This window comes from Fistularia commersonii, chromosome 6 (assembly GCF_037954325.1).
Source record: "Fistularia commersonii isolate RoL2024-O1a breed Wild chromosome 6, RoL_Fcom_v1.0, whole genome shotgun sequence".
NCBI lineage: Eukaryota > Metazoa > Chordata > Actinopteri > Syngnathiformes > Fistulariidae > Fistularia > Fistularia commersonii.
Genome location: NC_141289.1, coordinates 3,293,955 through 3,314,115, shown reverse-complemented (window position 1 = coordinate 3,314,115; position 20,161 = coordinate 3,293,955). Strand labels below are relative to the sequence as shown.

The window sequence follows — 20,161 nt, the reverse complement described above, 5'->3', positions numbered from 1 at the left end:
CTCCTCCCCTCCTGTGCCGAGCGGACGTTTCTTTTCGCTTCGCTCTTCATCTTAGTCTCACGCCTGATGAGTTTTCCAAACGACGGCTAGGCGATCCTAGGGGGGGGGGGGACGAATCCAGTGATGAATCTCGGAACATCTGCTCATTTTTTTTCTGTTTTTTTTCGACCGCAGCAGTCGCCGCGGCGTTTTCGGAGATCGCGCCGCGTTGTAAATTTATACCGGCGTGCATGTTAACGCCGTCAGCCCCTGGATTAACCCCGAAACCCTCGGAGGTCAAGGGGGGGGGGGGGCCTAAAGCTGGAGGGGGGGGTCAAATCATCACAACAAATCGGACAGCGTCTTCTTAACCTCCTGGTGGGTTTTCCAGATCTGGCAACATTTTCCCCGCTTACGCCACGACCTGAGGCAACAATGAATGAATGCTAATACCGTTAGCGCTAACAGATACTCATAATAGAAATAACAATAGTTACAAGATACTATAACTTGTTTTCCATTACCCGGCGTTCGGGGAAAGGTTAAATCCCCGTTTAACTTGTGTTAAACGCAAGTTAACCCAATATTAACCAAGCTAGCCCAACCAGTTAGCTTAGCATCTTAGTGGCTGAAAGTGCTGTCGCCGCTCACGTCTTTTGTTTTGTAGCGAGTCACGAATGTTGGAGTTCATGTTGCTTGTTTTCTGTGTGATTTTGGGGTTTCTGGGAATTTTCTGGATGTGATTTGGGGGTGCAAGGATTTTTTTTTCCACCTGAAATTGAGCGGGAACAGAGTTGTATCGCTAGCGTGGCTGCGGCTAACGACACCCTATTGCTTATCAAACGAACGTTTTACCGTCAACCGGGTGTTTTCCCAGCCTAAAACCCCCACCACCTCCACCTCACACTTTTTATCACCTACTTCGGATACTCTTTGAGTACAGTAGATTGCTTTTAAGCTTCCTTGTACCCTCACCTACCCCTGTACAACTCCGACTTCGCCGTCTCTTAGTTTCGGATCCCGGACGAAGGTGATCCTACCGGGCGGTGGACAACAACAAGCGAGGGCTTTGTGTTTGGGAGGGGGTCAGGAGGTCAGGATGGTGGAAGGTGGGGTGAGGAGGTGAGGTGAGTTGACAGGGAGACATAGTTTGGGGAGGGCGGGTTGGGGGTTTTGGGTGACAAGGCTTCAGTTGTTTCGCTATAACGGGGAGGAACAACCCTGACATTATGACACCGTGGACACAGAAAAACACACCGACGCACACACACTCCGCTGCCGTGACCCCGCCCCCCAACCCCCACACCCACCCCACCCTCCCGAGAGAAAATAAAACCACTGATCAGGTGGAAACATTCACCCGCTCCCTTTTTTTTTTTTTTTTTTTTTTCCCCTCCTCCCCTCCGTAAAATACGTTTTTTTTTCACGGCTTGCGGAGGGATTTTCAGGGGCAAAAAAAAAGCATCATACATAAAAAAAAAATAATAATAATAATATTAACAAATAAAACTTTAAAAGTTTTGGGGTAAAATTAGCTTTCCTCTCATTAGCAAGAAAATTAAAAAAAAAAAAAAAAAAAAAAAGGAGCTATACCGAAGGCAGCCATTAAGAATGATTGGATTAATGATGTTTCTTTGCACGTTAGCTTTCAACAAGTATGCTTTCAAGTCGCCGGGGCGGGTTTTTTTTTTTTTTTGTCTTTCTTTTTTTTTTTTTTTTTTTTTTAAACTCCTCCGGTAATCCGCCTGTGAGCGAAAGAGGGAGAGGCGGAGGGGAGAGCTCGCAGGGACCACAGTCCACGTTCCTGCCCGAGGTCAAAATGTCACTGTGGGTTGCAGGGTAGAAGTAAACAGGAGTGGAATAAGCCTCCTGTCTTAAGAGGCCCGCGGCATAAATCCTTAGAATAAGAGAGAGGCCGCAAACACAGGGTCAGCTTTTAATCGCTGGTAATAGAAATCCTGTTGTGTTAGCTGAATAGAAGCCGCGTCTTATCAAAGGTCCCCTACTTAAACCTCTGGTGGCGGGATTTTGTGTTTTTAAAAAAAAAAAAAAAAAAAAAAAACAACTTGCGCCTTCCTCCGGGTCGCGCAGTCGAATGCAAACAATGCGAGGCAGAGGAATGCCCCGACACACACACACACACACACACACACACACACACGCCCTCACCCGGGGCTGTGAATAGTCATAAATTCATTAGCGGAGCGCGGCGCGGGCCCGATGCGCAGGAATGAGCGCCGCGGCGATGATAAACCAGTTGACCCCGTCAACTTGGCAGCTGTCATGACCTCAACCTGTGGAGGTTTCAGATGAGGGAGAAGGCGGTGGGACAATATTTGTTTAAGCTGATAACTAGAGGTTGTAGAGGTTGTGTGTGTGTGTGTGTGTGTGTGCATATTTAGTGTCTTGTTTATAGAGCACGGGACTGGGAGAGAGCATGTGTTAAAAACAACGGCGCCGGCACCTTCAAAAGGCCTGTTTATTCCAATAAGCCCCGCCTCCAAACTGGATTCAAATCAAATATTTATGTAAAAAAAATATAAAAAATAATAGCGGCCAATTTTTTTGAAGTAATTTTTCAGCTGTTTATTTTATTTTATTTTATTTTTTTATTTATTTTTTTTTTTATCAAATACATTTCAAACTAGTGCAACATGTATGGTAATTAATTGATTAATTAATGGATTGATTAATCAACTGGTAATCAAGTTAATCAACTGATTAACTTGATTAATTATAATTAATTAATTAATTGCGAAAAAAAAATCAATATTTTTAGATGCAATTAGATATTAAGGTGGCGCGGTGACGCACTTCTGCCACATGGAGTCCAGATCTGTGGATGAATGAGTGAATGTCTCTATGTGCTGTGTGAATAAGGGAAAAAATTAATTAGATATTAAAAACTAAACCCTCAGGGTGAAAATAAAAGTTCGGTTCTACCGGGTTGGAACTCTGGACCTCGACAGGTTCAGTTTTTTGGCCTCCGAGGACAGTTTTGGGTGACTTTCGGGTTACCAAGGAGACGAGAACCGGCCCAAACACCACACCGGGGTTTTTTTTTTTTTTTTTTATTTCCAGCTTTCAGCCGATTGCACGGAGGATTTCCAGGCCAGGTCGCGCTCTCGATCTCCTCGTCTTTTTCTTTTGCACAGGAATGCCGTGCCGTAGACCGCGGCGCGAGGGGCGGGTGCGCGGTAAACATGGCCCGCAGCAACCGCCGCCGCCGCCGCCGCCGCCGCCGCCGCCGCGCATCATTAACATTCCAAGCGCTGAGATTCTGGCACAGGAACACGACAGCTACACATCACCTGTCGACGCTCTGGCGAGGTGATTAAAAACGTCACTCAGCGACTGACGGATCATTTCTCATCGTGTCTGTCGGGGCTATTTGTTTTTCCAGGGGTCCCCAGGGGCCGCCCGGCCCCTCCTGCTGACTCATCCAGGTGTTTACCGCCGCCGCAGCCACCCTCCCTGTTTCGCCCGCCGGCCCGGCTATATTTAGCTCGGCGGTGTTTTGATGGAGTTCCTTCCAACATGGCCGCCGGCAGGTGTTGACACGCGGCACAAGAACCTGCCCTTTAGAAGAAAAAAAAAAAAAAAGAAAAATATTTACAAATACAGGAGAAGGAGCTGCAGAAACGGCTAATATAGGAAAAAAAAATAAAATAAAACATCGGTCGTCACGGTCGCGCCACCTCGACGCGTCTATATTTTAGTAAATACCCAAATCCCATATCCTGTCACTGCTGTTTTGAAAATTTCTAATCAAACACCAATGATGTACGCAACTTTTTCCCCTCCCTTGAAATTCCTTTTAATTTGCAGAGGAATGTAATTAATTACCGTAATCTTTAATCACTAGTAACCAGTAGTTGTTATTAATTCCGTAAATCGCAGTTACTTTGCACCTGCTGCATAAAATACGCAGGACAAGAACTGCAAAGAACTGTAAAATTGTAGTACTAGTAGTACACCTGGTATTGGTTAGTAGTTTTGGTTAAAGATATTCCCACTCTCCAGCATTCTCCAGCATGCCGTGGCCCCAGTTTACCTCTGACTAAAAGTATTGTGGTTTAGTTTATATCATTCCTTCATTTCATTTTAACCCCTTCGCCCATGCTTGATTTTGACGTTGCTCTGAAAGTTCAGACGCCCCAATTTTGGCCGTCAATCATCGTCAGACGTTTGGCTGTTTGCTGACACGTCTGTCAGTGATTCAACCGATTTCACAACGACTTTGTTATGAAAAAAAAAAAAAAAAAAAAAGTACCTTCACCTCCACAGAGCTGTTCTAGCGAGTCTCCCTTTCAGTGGGTTCTCCAATCTTTGACATGGATAGTCATTATAAGAACAGGATATTCTTCTTAAACCTTCAACATGGGCGCCACCGGTATTCGGAGTTTCCTCTGGAAGGAAGTTCTCAGAATATCGGATAGAAAATTTCCAAGAACTGTTGATCTGGGAGGCCAAACTTTTCAGTTTGGCCTTCCCGCAGGCCTTGAAACCCCTTGCAGACCAGAAAAGCTCGGACTTCCTTGGTCCATTCCTTGGTGGTTGTCAATTTCTTCTGGAGAAAACAGTCGACCATTAACAGAGTAAGCTTTTTAAAAAGGTTTGTATCTGGTAATGGCTTATGTGTTCCACCAATCGGCAAGTACCGACTGGTCCCTGGTGAACCATAAAAAGGCCCTTCCTGGGAGTAGAAGCTAAACTGTTTCTAGGAGCTGAGGTTCAAGTTGTACCTCTGCTGCCTGAAGGGCACAAAAGAGTTGCCTAGTTCCTGAAAAAGTTCGAGGAAGTGCAAAAAGTCGACTGTTTTACTGTTCTGCATTAAACCGGTATCGTAGCTAGGTAAGCGTAGCTACATAGCCTAGCGTTACGTGCTGTGTCTTCAAAAATGTGGACCCCATTTTTGCAGCAACGTTAAACAACAGCAACAATGGCAAGAAATTGAGTATTTTTATGGACCGATGATGAGGCAGAAGTATTGCAAGGGGTGACCCAGAACAGCAGGGCTGGGTAAATTGCAAGAGAATGGAAACCAGTTGAAATACTGAAGTACTATGAGGTATTGTTGTCATAGTCTACCTACTCGAGTATGGCACTTAGTGTTGCTTTTTCCACATCTCTTTGGAGTCCGAGGTGATTTCAAATCTTTCTACTCCGGATCCTGTTTCCGTTTTTTTCAGGCGGCGCGAACCGACGTTTTCACCTGTCAACATTGTCGCGCAAACGGGGCTTCTGGTAACTCCGGTAAACGGTTCGATTTCGGGCGTTACTTTCCGAGGAAGCTTGAACACATGATGCATTCAGGGCCCGCTGTTGAATTTCAGGTTTTTTTGTAAAAGCAATTTACAAATGACTGCCCACGTTGGCCCGACGCGGCGGACCACGTTTCATCATCGCCAGACTGAGATTACCAGAGTACCGAAAGCAGAGCCCTGTGGAACGCCCAAATTTATCCGCTTGTACTTTTTTCACATTCGTAGGAGCTTAAACCATTGTATCCGATCAACATGACAACCTTCTAACGGTTGGGAAGGATTTAAAATGCCGTCTGGTAAATTAAACGTGGGAAAACTTCGGAAAAAAGGAACATTCCGATTGAAGGACTACTTGGTACTTCTGGAGGGATGATTTAACCCGGCGGGCCTCAGTGGAACCCCACATGGAAACAATAAATTCAACAACATTTTTACACGTTTCACCTGAAACTCGTAAGTAACATATATAGCAGCGGGACCGGACGCAACGCGTGTAATACGAAACATGTATACACGACAATAAATTTAAAATCCAATATCCTCGGTAAATATGTGCAATATTGGGTTTATAGGAGTTGGACGTTTATGGGACTTTCTCTTCATTATCCTGTCAGAAGGAATCTTTCGGCGATCTCGAGTAAATCATGGAGCGGGAAATGCAAGAGACGGACAAAGCGCATCCATCAGAAAGATTTACAACTGGAGGAAATGGGAAATTCTTTTTTTTTTTTTTCTGTAACGCGGGGGGGGGGCAGCAAGATTTCTTTTCCATATGTAGTCCCTTTGGACTACAAGCCAAGCTGTATTAGATGCAGGTAATTATTTAGCTCCCTCCTCGTTAAGTGGAACATTCCATCTTCCGCTAGCAGGAAATTGTCTCACGCCATGGTAACGCATCCAAACAAGCGCTCTCATCTTCAAAAAAAAAAAAAAAAAAGGGACGTTTCCTTCGTTTCCAATTTGGCAAAGTGGTTTACGTGACCCTTTCAGCACGGAGTTGTATGCTCTTCCTTCATCAGAGCTTCTGTTTGGTTTAGCCCAGTTTCCTAACCTCTTATCTTCTCCCGAGTCCCCGGGTTCTCTCGTCTTGTAGGTTCCCATGGGGGACGGCTTGATCTACCGCCACAGTCCTACCACCGTTGTTCTACTTTACAAGTATTGAAGCTAGTAATGTATCCTTTCAGGACCGCACAGTGATACGGCACTTTCTCTTCACTGCAAGACGGTTCCTTTCTCCGTTGGGTTCCTTCAGGTTCCAAGAACATGTTTTTTTGGAGACCCCAAATTGTCCAGAGAGGTGAGCGAGAGGGTGAATGGTTGTATGTCTTGATTTGATATGATGCTTGTCCAAGTGTTGTTGAGCAAGGCACTGAACCCCTAACTGCACCCCTGGCGCTGTTCCCTAGCTACCTTCTCCTCATGGTGCACCCATGAGGGGTTAAATGCAGTGGTCAAATTTTGCTCCAATCAGATGGTTGGCGGTTAGATCCCTGGTTCTGCCTGTCGGCATGTTGGGATGGGGCAAGACATGTAGTCCCCGCTTGCGCCCGATGGCCTGGTTTAGCACCTTCAGGGTGTGAAAGCATGCGTAAAGGCTCTATTCATATGACGAGTAAATTTAAGGGTGAATGGTTAAATGCTTTTTAATCGACCGGCAACCGGTCCAGGGTGAATCCTACCTCTAGGCCAATGACAGCTGGGATAGGCCAAGTTGTTCCGAGGCTGATACTTCGACAGAGAAGCCGAGAAAGAAGAGGTAGATGACGAAGACGTCACCGACCCTTCCTCTTCCTCCCTGGTTTCTCTGTGGGTGGATTATGACGTCGTGTTAAACCGTCCCATTGATCGGTTTCTCCAAACAAAGTCAGATAAGAGTAATTTACCCAGGTTGGGGTCTCAGGAGAAGCAACCAAAGACGTCCCTTTCCGCCTCATCCGTGATCTGCAGGGACGGCGATGCATCGGTTAGCGCTTCCATCTCACAGCACGAAGGACCCTGGTTGATTCCCACGAGGGGACCTTTCAGTGTGGACTTTGCGTATTGGATGGATAAAACATGCGGCAGGTTAAATGGAAAAAATTGGGGAAAATTTGCCCCAAATGAGTGAGTGGATGTACCCTGCCTCTCACGACCCTGAGTGCAGGATAAGCGACAGAAGATTAGTTTTTATTTAAAGCAGCAGAAATGGAGAAGAATCAAAATAAATAGTAAAATAGCGAATAGTGAAAAAAAAAAAAAAAAGGATAAAAATAAATAAATTAATTAGTAATAATAATGGGTTAAAGGTATATAATATATGTAACATAAACACATGTGTATTTACAAGTGTGTATACAATTACATATATTTATGTATATAAATGAGGGTGCTTCTGTGCTTCACTGTCCTTGTGAAGAAGGAGCTGAGCTAGAAGCTCTCAATATATTATATTGAGAGCTATATATATATATATATATATAGAATGAATATATATTATATATATCATATACGTTCCTACCGTCGCCTATGGTGACCAGCTGCGGGTCGTAACTGAATAAATATAAAGGTCATGGATCCAAGCTGCTGAAATGAGCGTTCTCTGCAGAGACAGGGTGACGAGGTCATCCGTGGAGAGTCAGATGAGGTGGCGTCCTTCAATACAGCAATGTCTTCTTTTAAAAAATAAAAATAAAATATTAATAATACCAGTTATGAAATATTTAAGAAAACATTTTATTTTACATAAAACTGTACAGGTGACATTTATTCGACTAGATGATTCTTAAAACAGGAACTAAAAAAAAAAAAAAAAAAAAAAAAAAAAAAAAAATCACGTTTTTATTAAATAGAAAACCGAAAACAAAAAAAAGAATTAAAGATAAACCCGAGAAAAAAAAAACAAAAAAAAACAAACAAGTTTGCGTATTGTACAAAATAAAGAGATTGAAAATAGAGCTAAGAAAAGGAAATCATATATTATACCCTGATATAGTAGGCCTTTTCCAAACGCATATTTGTACACAAAAAAAAAAAAAAAAAAAAACTCAATGGCCTGGCCATCCTGGTACGACGTCTCGGCCTCTTTGGTTCCATTAATTAGGTAAAATACATCTGAAGACAAAAAAAAAAAAAAAAAATCAATTTACTTCTATAAAAATAACATTTCAATGGCAGTTCTTTTTCGTCGTTTGTCGATTTCTTTTTAATTTTTTTTTTTAATATTCGCCATGTATGTGTGTGTGTGTATGTTTGTGTGTGTGTGTGTGTGTGTGTATGTGTGTGTTCGCCAATCCCGCAACTTTTTCAGTGCAAAACGTCACGACAATCATTCGCTTTTTTTGAAGGGGGAAGGGAGGGGGGGGGGGACGGGAGCGAAAGATTTACATTTCAAGTATCGATAAAGAAGCGAGGGGCCGAAGAGAGTGTGTGTGTGTGTGTGTGTGTGTGTGTAGGGGGCGGGGCTTGAGACTAATGGACGTGGGTTGCTATACATTGCATAGTTGGCGTGGCACTTATTCTGCGATAGGACAGGACACTCGGTACCCTCGGAAGGCATTTCTTTATACAAGTGCTATTTCAGGGTGTGCATTTCAGTCTCTGCAAGTGCTGCGCCGCACCCGTGGCGCCCCCCGCTGGGCCGGAGGACCAAAAACAACCAAAAAAAAAAAAAAAATTAATTTACGAAAAAAGACGACCCCCTCCCCCCGTCCCGAACCCGTGGAGTCTCTCCCAGCGCACCCGGTGGGTTGGGGTGGGAGCGAAGTGCACTTATGAGATCTAAGTTCTTTGTCGGCGCCGTCGGCGGCGCTCCTCTGGGTCGGGTTGGGAGTAAGCGGGAGGGGCGACGGCTCTCCGTGAAGTCCGAGTGGGAAGTGCTCGTGTTCTGAGTTGTAGGAGCCGATGAAATGTTCAGTGCTTTAGGAAAAAAAAAAAAAGAATAAAATGTGCTTCAAGATGGTGGCGTCCGATCCCACTCCCCCCCCCCCTCGTCCTTTTTTCTCGTCTTCATCCGACGGGGAGGCGCCAGAGGGGAGCGTCGTTGTCGTTGTTGTTGTTTTTTTTTAACTAGAAATGGCAAACTAGAGCGAAAGTTTTTTGGTGAGAGTCATTCCCTTCTCGTCCCACCCGCCAACGGACGGCTGACGCCGCCGCTCGGCCCCGGTTGTATGCGCCGGTTTTCTAAGCGTATCTGCGTTTCATTATCGCCCAACTGCGTTTTAGTCAGTAATGTAATAAGTGAACATCGGAGGACCGAAAGCGGAGCCTTGCGGGACGCCTGTATGCTTTTTGTCTGCTCCGCGCCTCCGGTAGCTATGGATATATGGTATATGTGTACCGTAAGGTGACGTCCTGTTTGTACAAAAGGCCCGGGCGGGAGCGCGGGCGGGCGTAGGTGGGGACGGACGGAGGTCAGGCGCAGCCGCACTCCTCCACGATCATGTTGGGCACGTCCCTCTTCACGATGTTGTACTCGTCGTCGAAGTACAGCATGGACATGGTGCTCAGCTTGGTGGGGATGCAGCAGGAGTTGACCGACCCCGGGCTCATGCCTCTCATGCGGTACTGGTTGACCACGGCGGTGTGGAAGGAGGAGGCGGAGCCCGGGACGCCCGCCATGTAGGCCGGGCAGCTCCCCTCGCAGTAGTTACCGTAGTAACCGGCCGGCGCGATGATCCAGTCGTTCCAGCCGATGAGGCGGAAGTCAATGTAAAACTGCTGGCGGCAGCAGAGGCCGCCGCTGGTGCCGTCGCATTCCAGCCCGCGTTTGCGGATGCGGTGCTTGCCGTCCGCCTGCCGGGCGCGCACCACCAGGAAGGGCCGATGGGAGGGATCGGCGGCGTCCACCAGGACCGGCGCCACGCCGGCCGCCTCGCAACCGTCGCAGTGGACTTCCAGGTCCTGCCGCCGACCGCCCTTGCCGAACGCGGCGCGCACCGCCTCCAGGAGGGGGAAGGTGTGCCAACCGCTCCGTTTCAGATCCACCCGCTTCTCCACCAGAGCCCAGCGGCCGGTACCCCTCCCGCCGCCGCCGCCGCCGCCGCCGCCGCCGCCGCCTTCCGCCCCCCCACCAGCCGCCGCCGCCGTCGCCTCCTGGTAGTGGATCTTGACGGTCACCTTCCTCCGGAGCCCCTTCTCGGGTCCGGCCGGCAGCACTCGGAAGTAGAGCCACAGGTTGGCCTGGGAAGCGAACAGGTTCTGGTTGCCTTCGTTGGAGATGAGGAAGAAGAGGCTGGACTTGGACGGCGTGTATTCGTCTGCGGAGACAAAGAAAAAAAACGACGCGCGAATTCTTCGTCAGTCAGAAAAAGATCCGGTTTTAAAGGGTTTTTTTTTAAAGCTCATGACCTCCAGAAATAAGAATTACCATAGTTTTGTCATTCGCCCTTGCACAAATTTCGCCCCAAAGATTTAGTCAAGAATTCCGTCATCCGTCAAGAGGGCACGTCATATCACCGCTGGACCGTTTCCATGACAACCAAGCACAGCGACATTTAACCCTTGTGCGATCTTAACATTTTATTTACTCCCCTTGTCCTAAAAATGACTAATAAGACAATCTTTGTACCCTAGTGGTGTACAGCTCACATGTAAACAAAAACAAAAAAAAAAAGAAATAACACTTTTTCTAATTATGGGGTCTCTTTCGGAAAAGTCATAAAATTTCAAATTGGAAAAAAATAGGTTAAGGTGTTTTTTCTACAGCTAAACATGGTAGTGGGTCACTTTTGACCCGCAAGACAACACAGGGGTTAAACTGTTCCAGGTGTGTGTTGTCACATCAGTTGGACAACACACACCTGAACGGCGGGTTCAACGAAGACAAATGGAATCGGTTTATTTTTCACGCCGGTAAAAACACGGGTTTCGCATGTTTTTGTACACACAAGTACTTCTAAGTACTCGAGTATCAATGCGGTAACTCAACAACCGCCCGAGTGAGACGCCTCCTGTCACCTAAGCTGACAGGAGGCGCCCTGTTCTCCCTCTGCGGTCAATCACTCTGTCAGGTGACCTCGGCGGCCGTTCCCGATTGGCCGTCGGAGCCCGGAGCCGGTCCAACTGGCGGCGAGGTCCGGTTTTGTCAGGGGGGAAAGAGAGAGTGGAATCGAGGTGGGAGGGTGGTGGCCGAGACTCCTGGGTTGGGGGGGTTCACCGAGTTCACTGTTGGTACCCCAGTGAACCCCACCCTCCTCCTTCTCCTCTTCCTCAGAGTGACAGCACAAAGCCCACTGTGAGGCGCCGGGAGACGGCAGCGCCGCGCCGCAGCGCCGGCCATTCAAACGCGTGGCTTTCCAGCGACGAGGGCGGGGGGGGGGCGGCGACGGGCGGGGGTCCATTTACATGACACAGGGTACTTTTCTGCGACGTACAATGAAGAGATTCCGGGGTGTCCAAAAAAGGTGGCGATGGGCTCTCCCCTGGCACCTTTTTTTTTTTTTAATTTCACACCCCCTCCACCTCATCCCTCTCTCCCTCAAAGCCCTAATGATGTCTTCCAAATTGCCTCCCCCCCCCCCCCCAAAAAAAATCCCCCACCACCATCCTTCCACCCCGAGGCGACTTGAAAGGTTTCTATTTCAGGCGATCCGGTGGCGACGTCCTCGAGCGTAGCGACGCCTTGAAAGCGGCTAAATTACTTTGTTTGCCGACTGATTAGTGCGTGTCAGTGTCAACATGTGGCCACCAAAGGCGGAGGGGGGGCAACCCCACCTCCACCTCCCCCCCAACCCGCTGCCCTTCCTCTTAAAGGCGCCTCTTCCCGCCGCCCGCAAGCTTTGCATTCGCACTCGGACCTGTTTAGACCGGCATCGCGCACATTCACGTCCACCCATGCTGAACCAGAGCTGGGAGGGGGGCATCTTGAGTTTTTATGGTTTTTTTTTTTTGGGGTGGGACGCTATTCTTGTTTGTCCGAATAAGGGGATCTGACTATCCAGCATGTATTTCTGTAAACGCATGGCTAATCGCCTGGGTAGCCTATGCTGTTTATTCTCCCTGGGTAGCCTATGCTGTTTATTCCACAAATTGATTGATATTTACATATTTTAAAAGAATTAATTCATATTTTCCCGTTGACGTTCCTCCCCTGGTGGATCAGAGCGGTTAGCAATCGGTTAGCCGTTGTAGGCTAACTCCACTGGGCGATATGACATAATATCTCCATCTCGGGCTGCACTCACACCGTCATTAGCGGATGCTAGTAAGGTCACATCTGGAAGCTTGGCCTAATGTACTATTCGTAAAAAAAATTGACTTTTCAAAAAATTTTGATAATTAGCTTTCTGCTCCTGAATGTACACCAATGAATATTATGAATAGGAACGCTTTATTGGTGAAGCTAAGTATCAATGCTAATGCTTTTCATAGCAATTGATCAATGAAAACCCCCCGCACTCTTTTCTATCTCTTTCCATCTCTCTTTTTACGCCGACCGGTCGAGGCAGAAGGCCTTACGTGGGAAATTTCCCCCCGAGAAGACAGTTTGGCGCCTCGTAAATAAAGAAATGTAAGACTTAAAAATCCGCCGCGGTTCTCATTTCGGCCCCAGAACAGTTCGCGGGGAAGCTCGGGGGGGTGCAAATAAAAAATAAACAAAGTTACATGTCAAAATAAAAGGGGGGGATCCCAGAGATGGGAAATAAAAGCGCTGGGGAAGATAAGCGCGCCGTTGTTATTTGTTCAGATGACTGGTGGATGACTGCGTGCGTTCATAAGGTTCCCATTCAAGTTATTTTTACCCACCTTCGGGAAGGTCGGATACTTTCAAAGTTAAGATTTCTCGCTCGGGTTGGGGGGGGGGGGGGGACCGTCACGCCACTTTAGCCACTCGGCAAGGTGATTTCCGAACGGAGACAGTGAGATAATTCAACGCAAGACTGGGGAGCGTTTTTTTTTTTTTTTTTTTTTTTTGTGTGTTTGTTTTATGACGCTGTCAAAAACTTTGAAATTCCCCCTTATGGGAAAACTAAAAGGGGTGGTGGTGGTGGTGGTGGGGGATGGAAAAAAGCAAAAAAAAGTCACGACTCCCTCCAGATATGTGTCCCGCGCTTTGTTTGGACCGCTTCAATGTGCAGGGAGGGAGGGGGTTCCCAAACTGGAGGTCATGAGACAAGGATGCGAGGAGGGGAGGAGGGAGGGGGGGGGGGGGTCACAAGATTATTATTAAAATAAATTTTAAAAAACTCGCTTTTATCCTCAAAATACATATCAAAAAGTCCCCCCCCCCCCAAAAAAAAACAAAAAAACGCAAGAAAATTCTTCATCGCGGAAAGTTTTTCTGTTGTTTTTTTCAGCTTTTTAGTTAGAATTCATATGCTGTTTTTAAACCAATTTAAAGGTTATAGTTATAACACTGCGACACCGATTCCAAAAACAGTATTTTTACATTATATATATATATATGTAATAATACAAAGATAATTTGTTTTTTTCTTTCTTTTTTAGGACAGTGAGCCTCAGCCCTTCGACGCCTAACATTCAAGCTGTTGTTACTTTGCTGCTTCAACAGAAAGTGGAAGCGGGAGCTAACCGCTAACCGCTAACCGCTATAAGACCTGGCTAATGCTCGTCTGCCAGTCTGTGAGGCTGGTGTTGCCGTGGAAACGTGGATGACAGGGGGCAACCAGATGATGGTTTAATGATGATAAGGTAAGTAATTACTTTATAAATAACAAAAAATTGTGATGGCATCCGGGTGGGATGATTTGTTTATCAAAAACACACGCAAACATGACGCAAAAATCCCAATTCGATTGTTTAAATGAGACACGACAGGACAATAAGAGGATGTACGGCCGATTGTGTGTTTTAAATGTCATAGCGGATGAAAAACAAAAGCACTAGAGCCGGGCGTTCTCCATCTTTTTCACACTCTCAAGGTGTTCCCGCTAAACTGACACCCGCCCACCGACGCTTTTTCCTACGCGACGCCCCGACAACGCGGATCCGGCCCCGACACGCCCGGCCCGCCGGGATCCAGGCCGTCAGTCAAAGCCGCCGTCGACAGGACCACACGCGGCGAGGGGGGACACGGGTGTGGCGTGGCGGGGATGAGCCGCCGCGGAGGCCTCCGGGGACGGGCTCCGCATGAGGTGAGGAGGAGGGGCCACGTTTGAAGCGGCAGCAGTTTGGCTCTAAAAAACACCAAGCCTTTGTTTCGAATGGGAGAATGCACGCCTGCTATTACATAGGGAAAATAATATTATTATTTTTTTTATTATTTTAATTATTTATTTCATTATTTATTATTATTATTATAATTACTTTAATTCAACTTTTTTTTTTTTTTTTTTTTTTTTTAAGACCTTAAAACAGTTGATAGCCTTAACTTTGACACTTTATATTTTATTGTATTTCTTATTCTCTCTCCTTCCTACTATTATCTATGATTGTTATGTTTAACTTGAAACTCTGGCACAACAATTTCCTTCGGGATAAATAAGGTTGTTCTTATCTTATTTTATTTTATTATTATTATTATTATATTTTTTTTAATTCAACGTCATCAAAAATCCTTTTAATCGTGACAATTTAAACATTTCAATCGCCATATTGATCAAAACTTTAGGTTCAAAACCCCATTGTTTTGCAAGTCAGTCTAGTTATTACCGCTTTTTTACAAGTCGAATTTCAGCGGTCAACCGGCGGAGGCCGTCTGTGCCGCCGTCGCCGTGGCAACTCGACTTTCTGTTAAATTCGGGATGCGGCGCTGAAACCGATAAAAAAAATTGGATGGTTCTTTCTGATTGGTTCAGCCCCAAACCCCATGATGACCTGTCAATCATGCTGTGTGTGTCCACGTGTGTGTGTGTGTGTGTGTGTGTGTTGTGGTAATGGCGCACAATTCTCATTCGGATCAAACCAAACAGTGAGCGGTGCTCGATTGGGTCGGTCCATTCACCTGGGAAGGGGGGGGGTGGGACAAGGGCTCGATGACCGCCATTTTTTTTGTCAATGACGCCGCATGAATGATTCATGGGGGCCGCTGGGGGACGGAAACACACACACACACACACACACACACGTGCACTCGTGAGGGCTCTGCGTCGAGCGGCTCCAGCAGCCGTGATTGACAGCTCCCTCGAGAAAGACCCGTGTCCCCAAATAAACCCGGCGACCTGAACGGAGGAGGAGGAGCGTCGCCCGAGTTAATGACCTCCCGTCCTCATTCTCCGTCTCGGACGCCGCCGCTTCGACGGGCTCACGGAACCCCCTAGCGGCCGCGACGGGAAGCGCACATTGACGAGGGGCGAGTCGTCGTGAAAATGTTGATAAAAAAAGAAAAAAAAAAAAATGTATCGAAAAATATTCTTGAAAAAAAAAAAAAAGTCCAAAAGGATCCATTTAAAAAAAATAAATAATCATCTGGAAAAATGAATAATAATAAAAAAAAATCACCTGAAAGAAAAGCAAAAATTGTCATGAAGAATTTAAAAAAAAAAAGTGTGGCGATAAAATAATAAACACTTACAAAATAATCCGCCATGCCCCGACCAGTTTTTAAAAAAGAAACGGGGGAACGGGTTCCCATCCTGGAAAAGAGGGGTCCATCTCCACCCCACCCGTGACCTCTGACCCCTAGAACCCCCAAAAGGAAAGAAGGAGCGCCGGGATGAGCCGGTAGCGGGAACCCGCCCCCCCAAAACACACACACACACACACCTCATCCCTTCCCCTTGGCTCGCCGCCGCCTCCACACATGCCAACCCCCCCCCCCCAAACTAAACTGTGACAACAACAACCCCCCCCTTTTTTTTTTTTTTTTTTTTGAAGGGAAGGGGGGGTTCGCAGCTCTCTGGAGACCTCGCCTCTGAGCCGCGGCCCCGGCTGGCAGCGTCCGATCTGTGGGGTCGCGAGCCAGCTGGCCAGGAGGCAAGACTGGAGGGAAGGGAGGGGGACCGGGGAGCAAAGGGAGCAAAGGGAGCCGGGCCAGAGCCGGCGCACAATAACACACAAAAGGCTCAAAGGTGTGAGGAAGAATAGAACCCGGAGAGAGAGAGAGAGAGAGAGAGAGAGAGGAAAAAGTAGAAGATGAAGAAAAAAAAAAAAAAAAAAAAAAAAAAAAAAAGGAGCCCAGTGAACCTTTAGAACCACAAAAGCATTCTTTACAACGCTGCAATATGGACACACACATGCACAGACGCACACACACACACACACACACCCTCAGCCCGCTCCGTGCTCAAATGTCTCATGCATTATTCCGGGTGATTTCCTTTTTTTCAAATTCTTTATGTATATATATATATATATATAAATATATATACGCAAATATACACACACACACACACCAATTATCTGTGTGTGTATGTGTGTGTGTGTTTATTTTGTTCTTTTCCAGGTCTTTACCGTTGACATGTGGGCTCAGGAGAGAACACAACGAAGCTGTTCTAATAACCGCTGGCTTCTTTTTTTTCCAAGTGTGTGTGTGTGTGTGTGTGTGTGTGTGTGTGTGTGTGTGTGTTCTCTGACGTGCCTGGGGGGGGCGGCACACAGATCCGCTACCGTTCCAGCTCCCAGCCTGTACCGGGCTCCGAGCTGGTGGGAAAAGACACACTGTGTACATGTGTGCGTCAGTGTGTGTGTGTGTGTGTGTGTAGGTGTGTGTGTGTGTTCAAAGAACTCAAGACACTGTGGTTCTCACACAGCCACCTGACAATTAGCGGATTTTGTCAAGTGGCTGATGATTTCAATTGTATTGTGAGTGTGTGTGTGTGTGTATGTGTTTGTGTGTGTGTGTGTGTGTGTCCACGCTTACACTGTGAGAGGACAGAGACAAGCAGCCAATCAGAGAACTCCTTATTGGTTCCCCACCTAAAACTGGGTTCTTCCATCCAGTGACCTTTATGAGCATCTGCCGGATTATCAGTTGAGCGTGTGTATGTGTGTGTGTGTGAGTGTGTGTGAGTGTGTGCGTGTGTGTGTGTGTGCGCATGCACCCTGTCATGTGCACCCCCTTATTTATATCAGGGTGTGTATGAGCACGTTCGTGTGATCATAAATGCCCCCCTGAATTATCAGTGGATGGTGTGTGTGTGCGTGCATGACACCCCCCATGTGCACCCACTGATTATCAGTAGTGTGTGTGTATGTGTTTGTGTGTGTGTGTGCGCGCATCACCCCCCCAAATGCACCCACTGGTTATCAGTGGAGTGTGTGTGTGTGTGTGTGAGACCCCTTGATTTTCCGTAACATAAGTGTGTGTGACCCCCTTTATTATCAGTGTGGGGTGTGTGTGTGTGCGCGTGCGTGTGACCCCTTCATTTTCCTGGAGTGTGTGTGTGTCTGTGGGTGTGGGAGACCCCCCCCCCCAAAAAAAAAAAAAATCAATATTAAAAACGTTTTTCCCTTGTTAACATGAGGCGTGCGGGTTCATGCGGGTCTGTGTGTGTGTGTGTGTGTGTGTGTGTGTGTGTGTGGGGGGGGGGTGATCGATCGAGTCGATCGATTACCTGATTCGGCGAAGCTTATGATCTCCGAAGTCTCCGCCTGGACGTCGTTGCCGTAGGCGGCGTGTCCGTCCAGTGCGGGGATCTCCACCCGCCCGTCCTCCCGCACCTTGCCGGCGTGAAGCCTCCGCAGCGCCGTCACCATCGCCGCCTTGGGGATCGGGTGCGTGATGTTGGGCCGGTCCCGCATCTGGAGCCGGTTGAGGATGTGGCGCTTCACCGCCTCCAGGAAGTCCACATTGACGCGCTCCGCCTGCTCCGCGCGCGCCCGCAGCCCGCACGACGCGCACGACTCCCGCACGACTCCCGCGGGCTCCGCACCGCCGCCACCGCAACAACAGCGCGCCGCCAGGACGCACGCCAACAGGCACGACCACGCCACGCCGTACGCGCTCATGTCGCGAAAGGGTGGAGAGGGGGGGGGGAGGGAGGGAAATCACGCGAGATTAAACAAAACAAAACAAAAACAAAACAACGATGACGAGATTTGAGAGAAGAAAAAAAATTGAAGTTCTAAAAAAATATTAAATCTTGATAAAAACTACAAGTCCCAGGTGCACATCCGCCGCTGCTCCAGGAATTAGACGCAGCCCAAAAGATCCAGAAGGTGTTCAAAATAAAAATAAAAAAACAAAAAATTTATATATTCCACAGCGAACTTGCGTGGCTAATTAAACTCCGGTCACCGTGGACGGGCCGTCCGGCGGGAAACCATCTCCGTGGCGTGGCGTGGCGTGGCGTGTACGCGGACACGCACTTTTAAGAAAACACCAAAAAAAAAAAAAAAAAAAAAAAAAAAAGTCCAGTTGTAGTCCGGTAGTCTTCCGGTCACACACACACACACACACACACCTGAACACACACCCCCCCACGCAGGAACGTGTGCGCGTGCGCGTGTCGCACCCCACCCCCTCCCCCCCCCACGGACCGGTGCGCCCGGTGTCCGGTGCGCGTCCTGACGAGATGCCGCCTCGGTGAGTCGCTCTCTCACTCTTTCCCTCTCTCTCTCTCTCTCTCTCTCTCTCACTCCTCCTCTCTCACTCTCTCACTCTTTCACGACCACGGGGGCTCGCGCGGCACCCGAACTCTTTATAGAGGCGCCCAAACCACGTGGGTCGCTCGACCAACCGGATGCGAGGGATTACCGGGCTACTACGACTCTCCGCCGCCCGGTTGTTGTTATGATAACACGACCGGTGTTATTTTTCCATTTTCCACCCGTGACACATCATCCGATCGTCACCGTGGAGATAATTACCCGCACGGTGGAATTTATCATTATCCCTCTTTGTTGTTTTTTTTTTTTGTTCTTTTAAAACCCTGTCATTTTCATGTCATACTTGTGTTATTAACGCGTAATAACGCTTGTGTAATAACACTTGCGCTATTCTGATGTCAGAAATGAGGCGGCATGCGCCACACCCCGGCGCGCGTGCACAAGACAGACAAGCAGATATACTTTTTATTTGTATTATACTAATTTTTAGGATCATAATTCCCAATTTTTGGCCCTCAATCTTGCATTATAACTGTGTAATGAGGAATGAGCCACACGCACAGACAGACAGACATTAAATTTATTATCAATATTATTATTATTACTGTTACTGTTGTCGTCAGTGTTATTATTATTAACGTTATTATTATTTCACACATTTTACCTTTAAATCTAATATACTTTCCCTCAAACGCGTTATTACCGTGTTGCCGTGTACGCGCGCGCACACCTTGTTCTTTTCGGTGTGCAAAACGCTCATTTTTTAAAATTTTTTTTTTCGCCTAATAAACCAAAAAACAACAACAAAACGTTACTTTTGTCAAAAGTGAAGAGAGGGAAGTGAAGTTGGAAAGAAAAGAGAAGAAAAAAAGAGGAAAGAAAGAAAAGCTGTGAATGACCGCAAACGGAGTTGGAAGCGGCGGGACAACGTGAGCGCGCGTTACCGGACAAACAGCGCCATCTACTGGCCAAGATGCGTCATTACACCCAGGATAGGATTAAATAAAAATAGAAATAATAGAAAACCGGTGAATAAATACATAAATAAAAATAGTGCAAATCTTACCGTTATTTTCATTTGATTGAAAAACTCATTTTCTCCCTGGTCTTCTTCTCGATCTCCAAATCTAGAGGTCTTTTCTACATGGTATAAAAATATCTCTTGTATTAGATATTTATCTTTAAATTCATCCAGGTTTTTTTCATTTATTTAATTTAAAAAACTCCCTTTAATTTCATTTAATGTACAGGTTGTTTAATTTAATGTAAAAACACCTCCAATTATATATATACACGCATAGCTGTTTAAATGTATCTACACGCTTTTTATATATTGTTTACTTTTTTTTTATTGCTTAACGATAGGTATGTTTCCCTAGTCAGATATTTTTTGTGATAATTTATAATTCTAGTCTTCTTTGGTGGTGAGACAGGCCGGCTATTCTCTAATAATAGCAAGAAATAGCCCCTCAAATAATTGATAAATTATT

At 46.7% G+C, this 20,161-nt stretch overlaps 1 protein-coding gene across 1 annotated transcript; it reads right to left on the bottom strand.

Annotated features, from left to right (window-relative positions):
• Window positions 1-7,941: 7,941 nt before the first annotated feature.
• On the bottom strand, window positions 7,942-18,584 carry inhbb (inhibin subunit beta B). The gene is made up of 2 exons (XM_086147746.1): window positions 17,678-18,584; window positions 7,942-10,480 (listed from the first exon to the last, which is right to left on the bottom strand). Exons 1-2 carry the CDS (start codon window positions 18,069-18,071, stop codon window positions 9,636-9,638), a joined length of 1,239 nt encoding a protein of 412 aa, XP_086003872.1. The 5' UTR covers window positions 18,072-18,584; the 3' UTR covers window positions 7,942-9,635.
• Window positions 18,585-20,161: the final 1,577 nt, after the last annotated feature.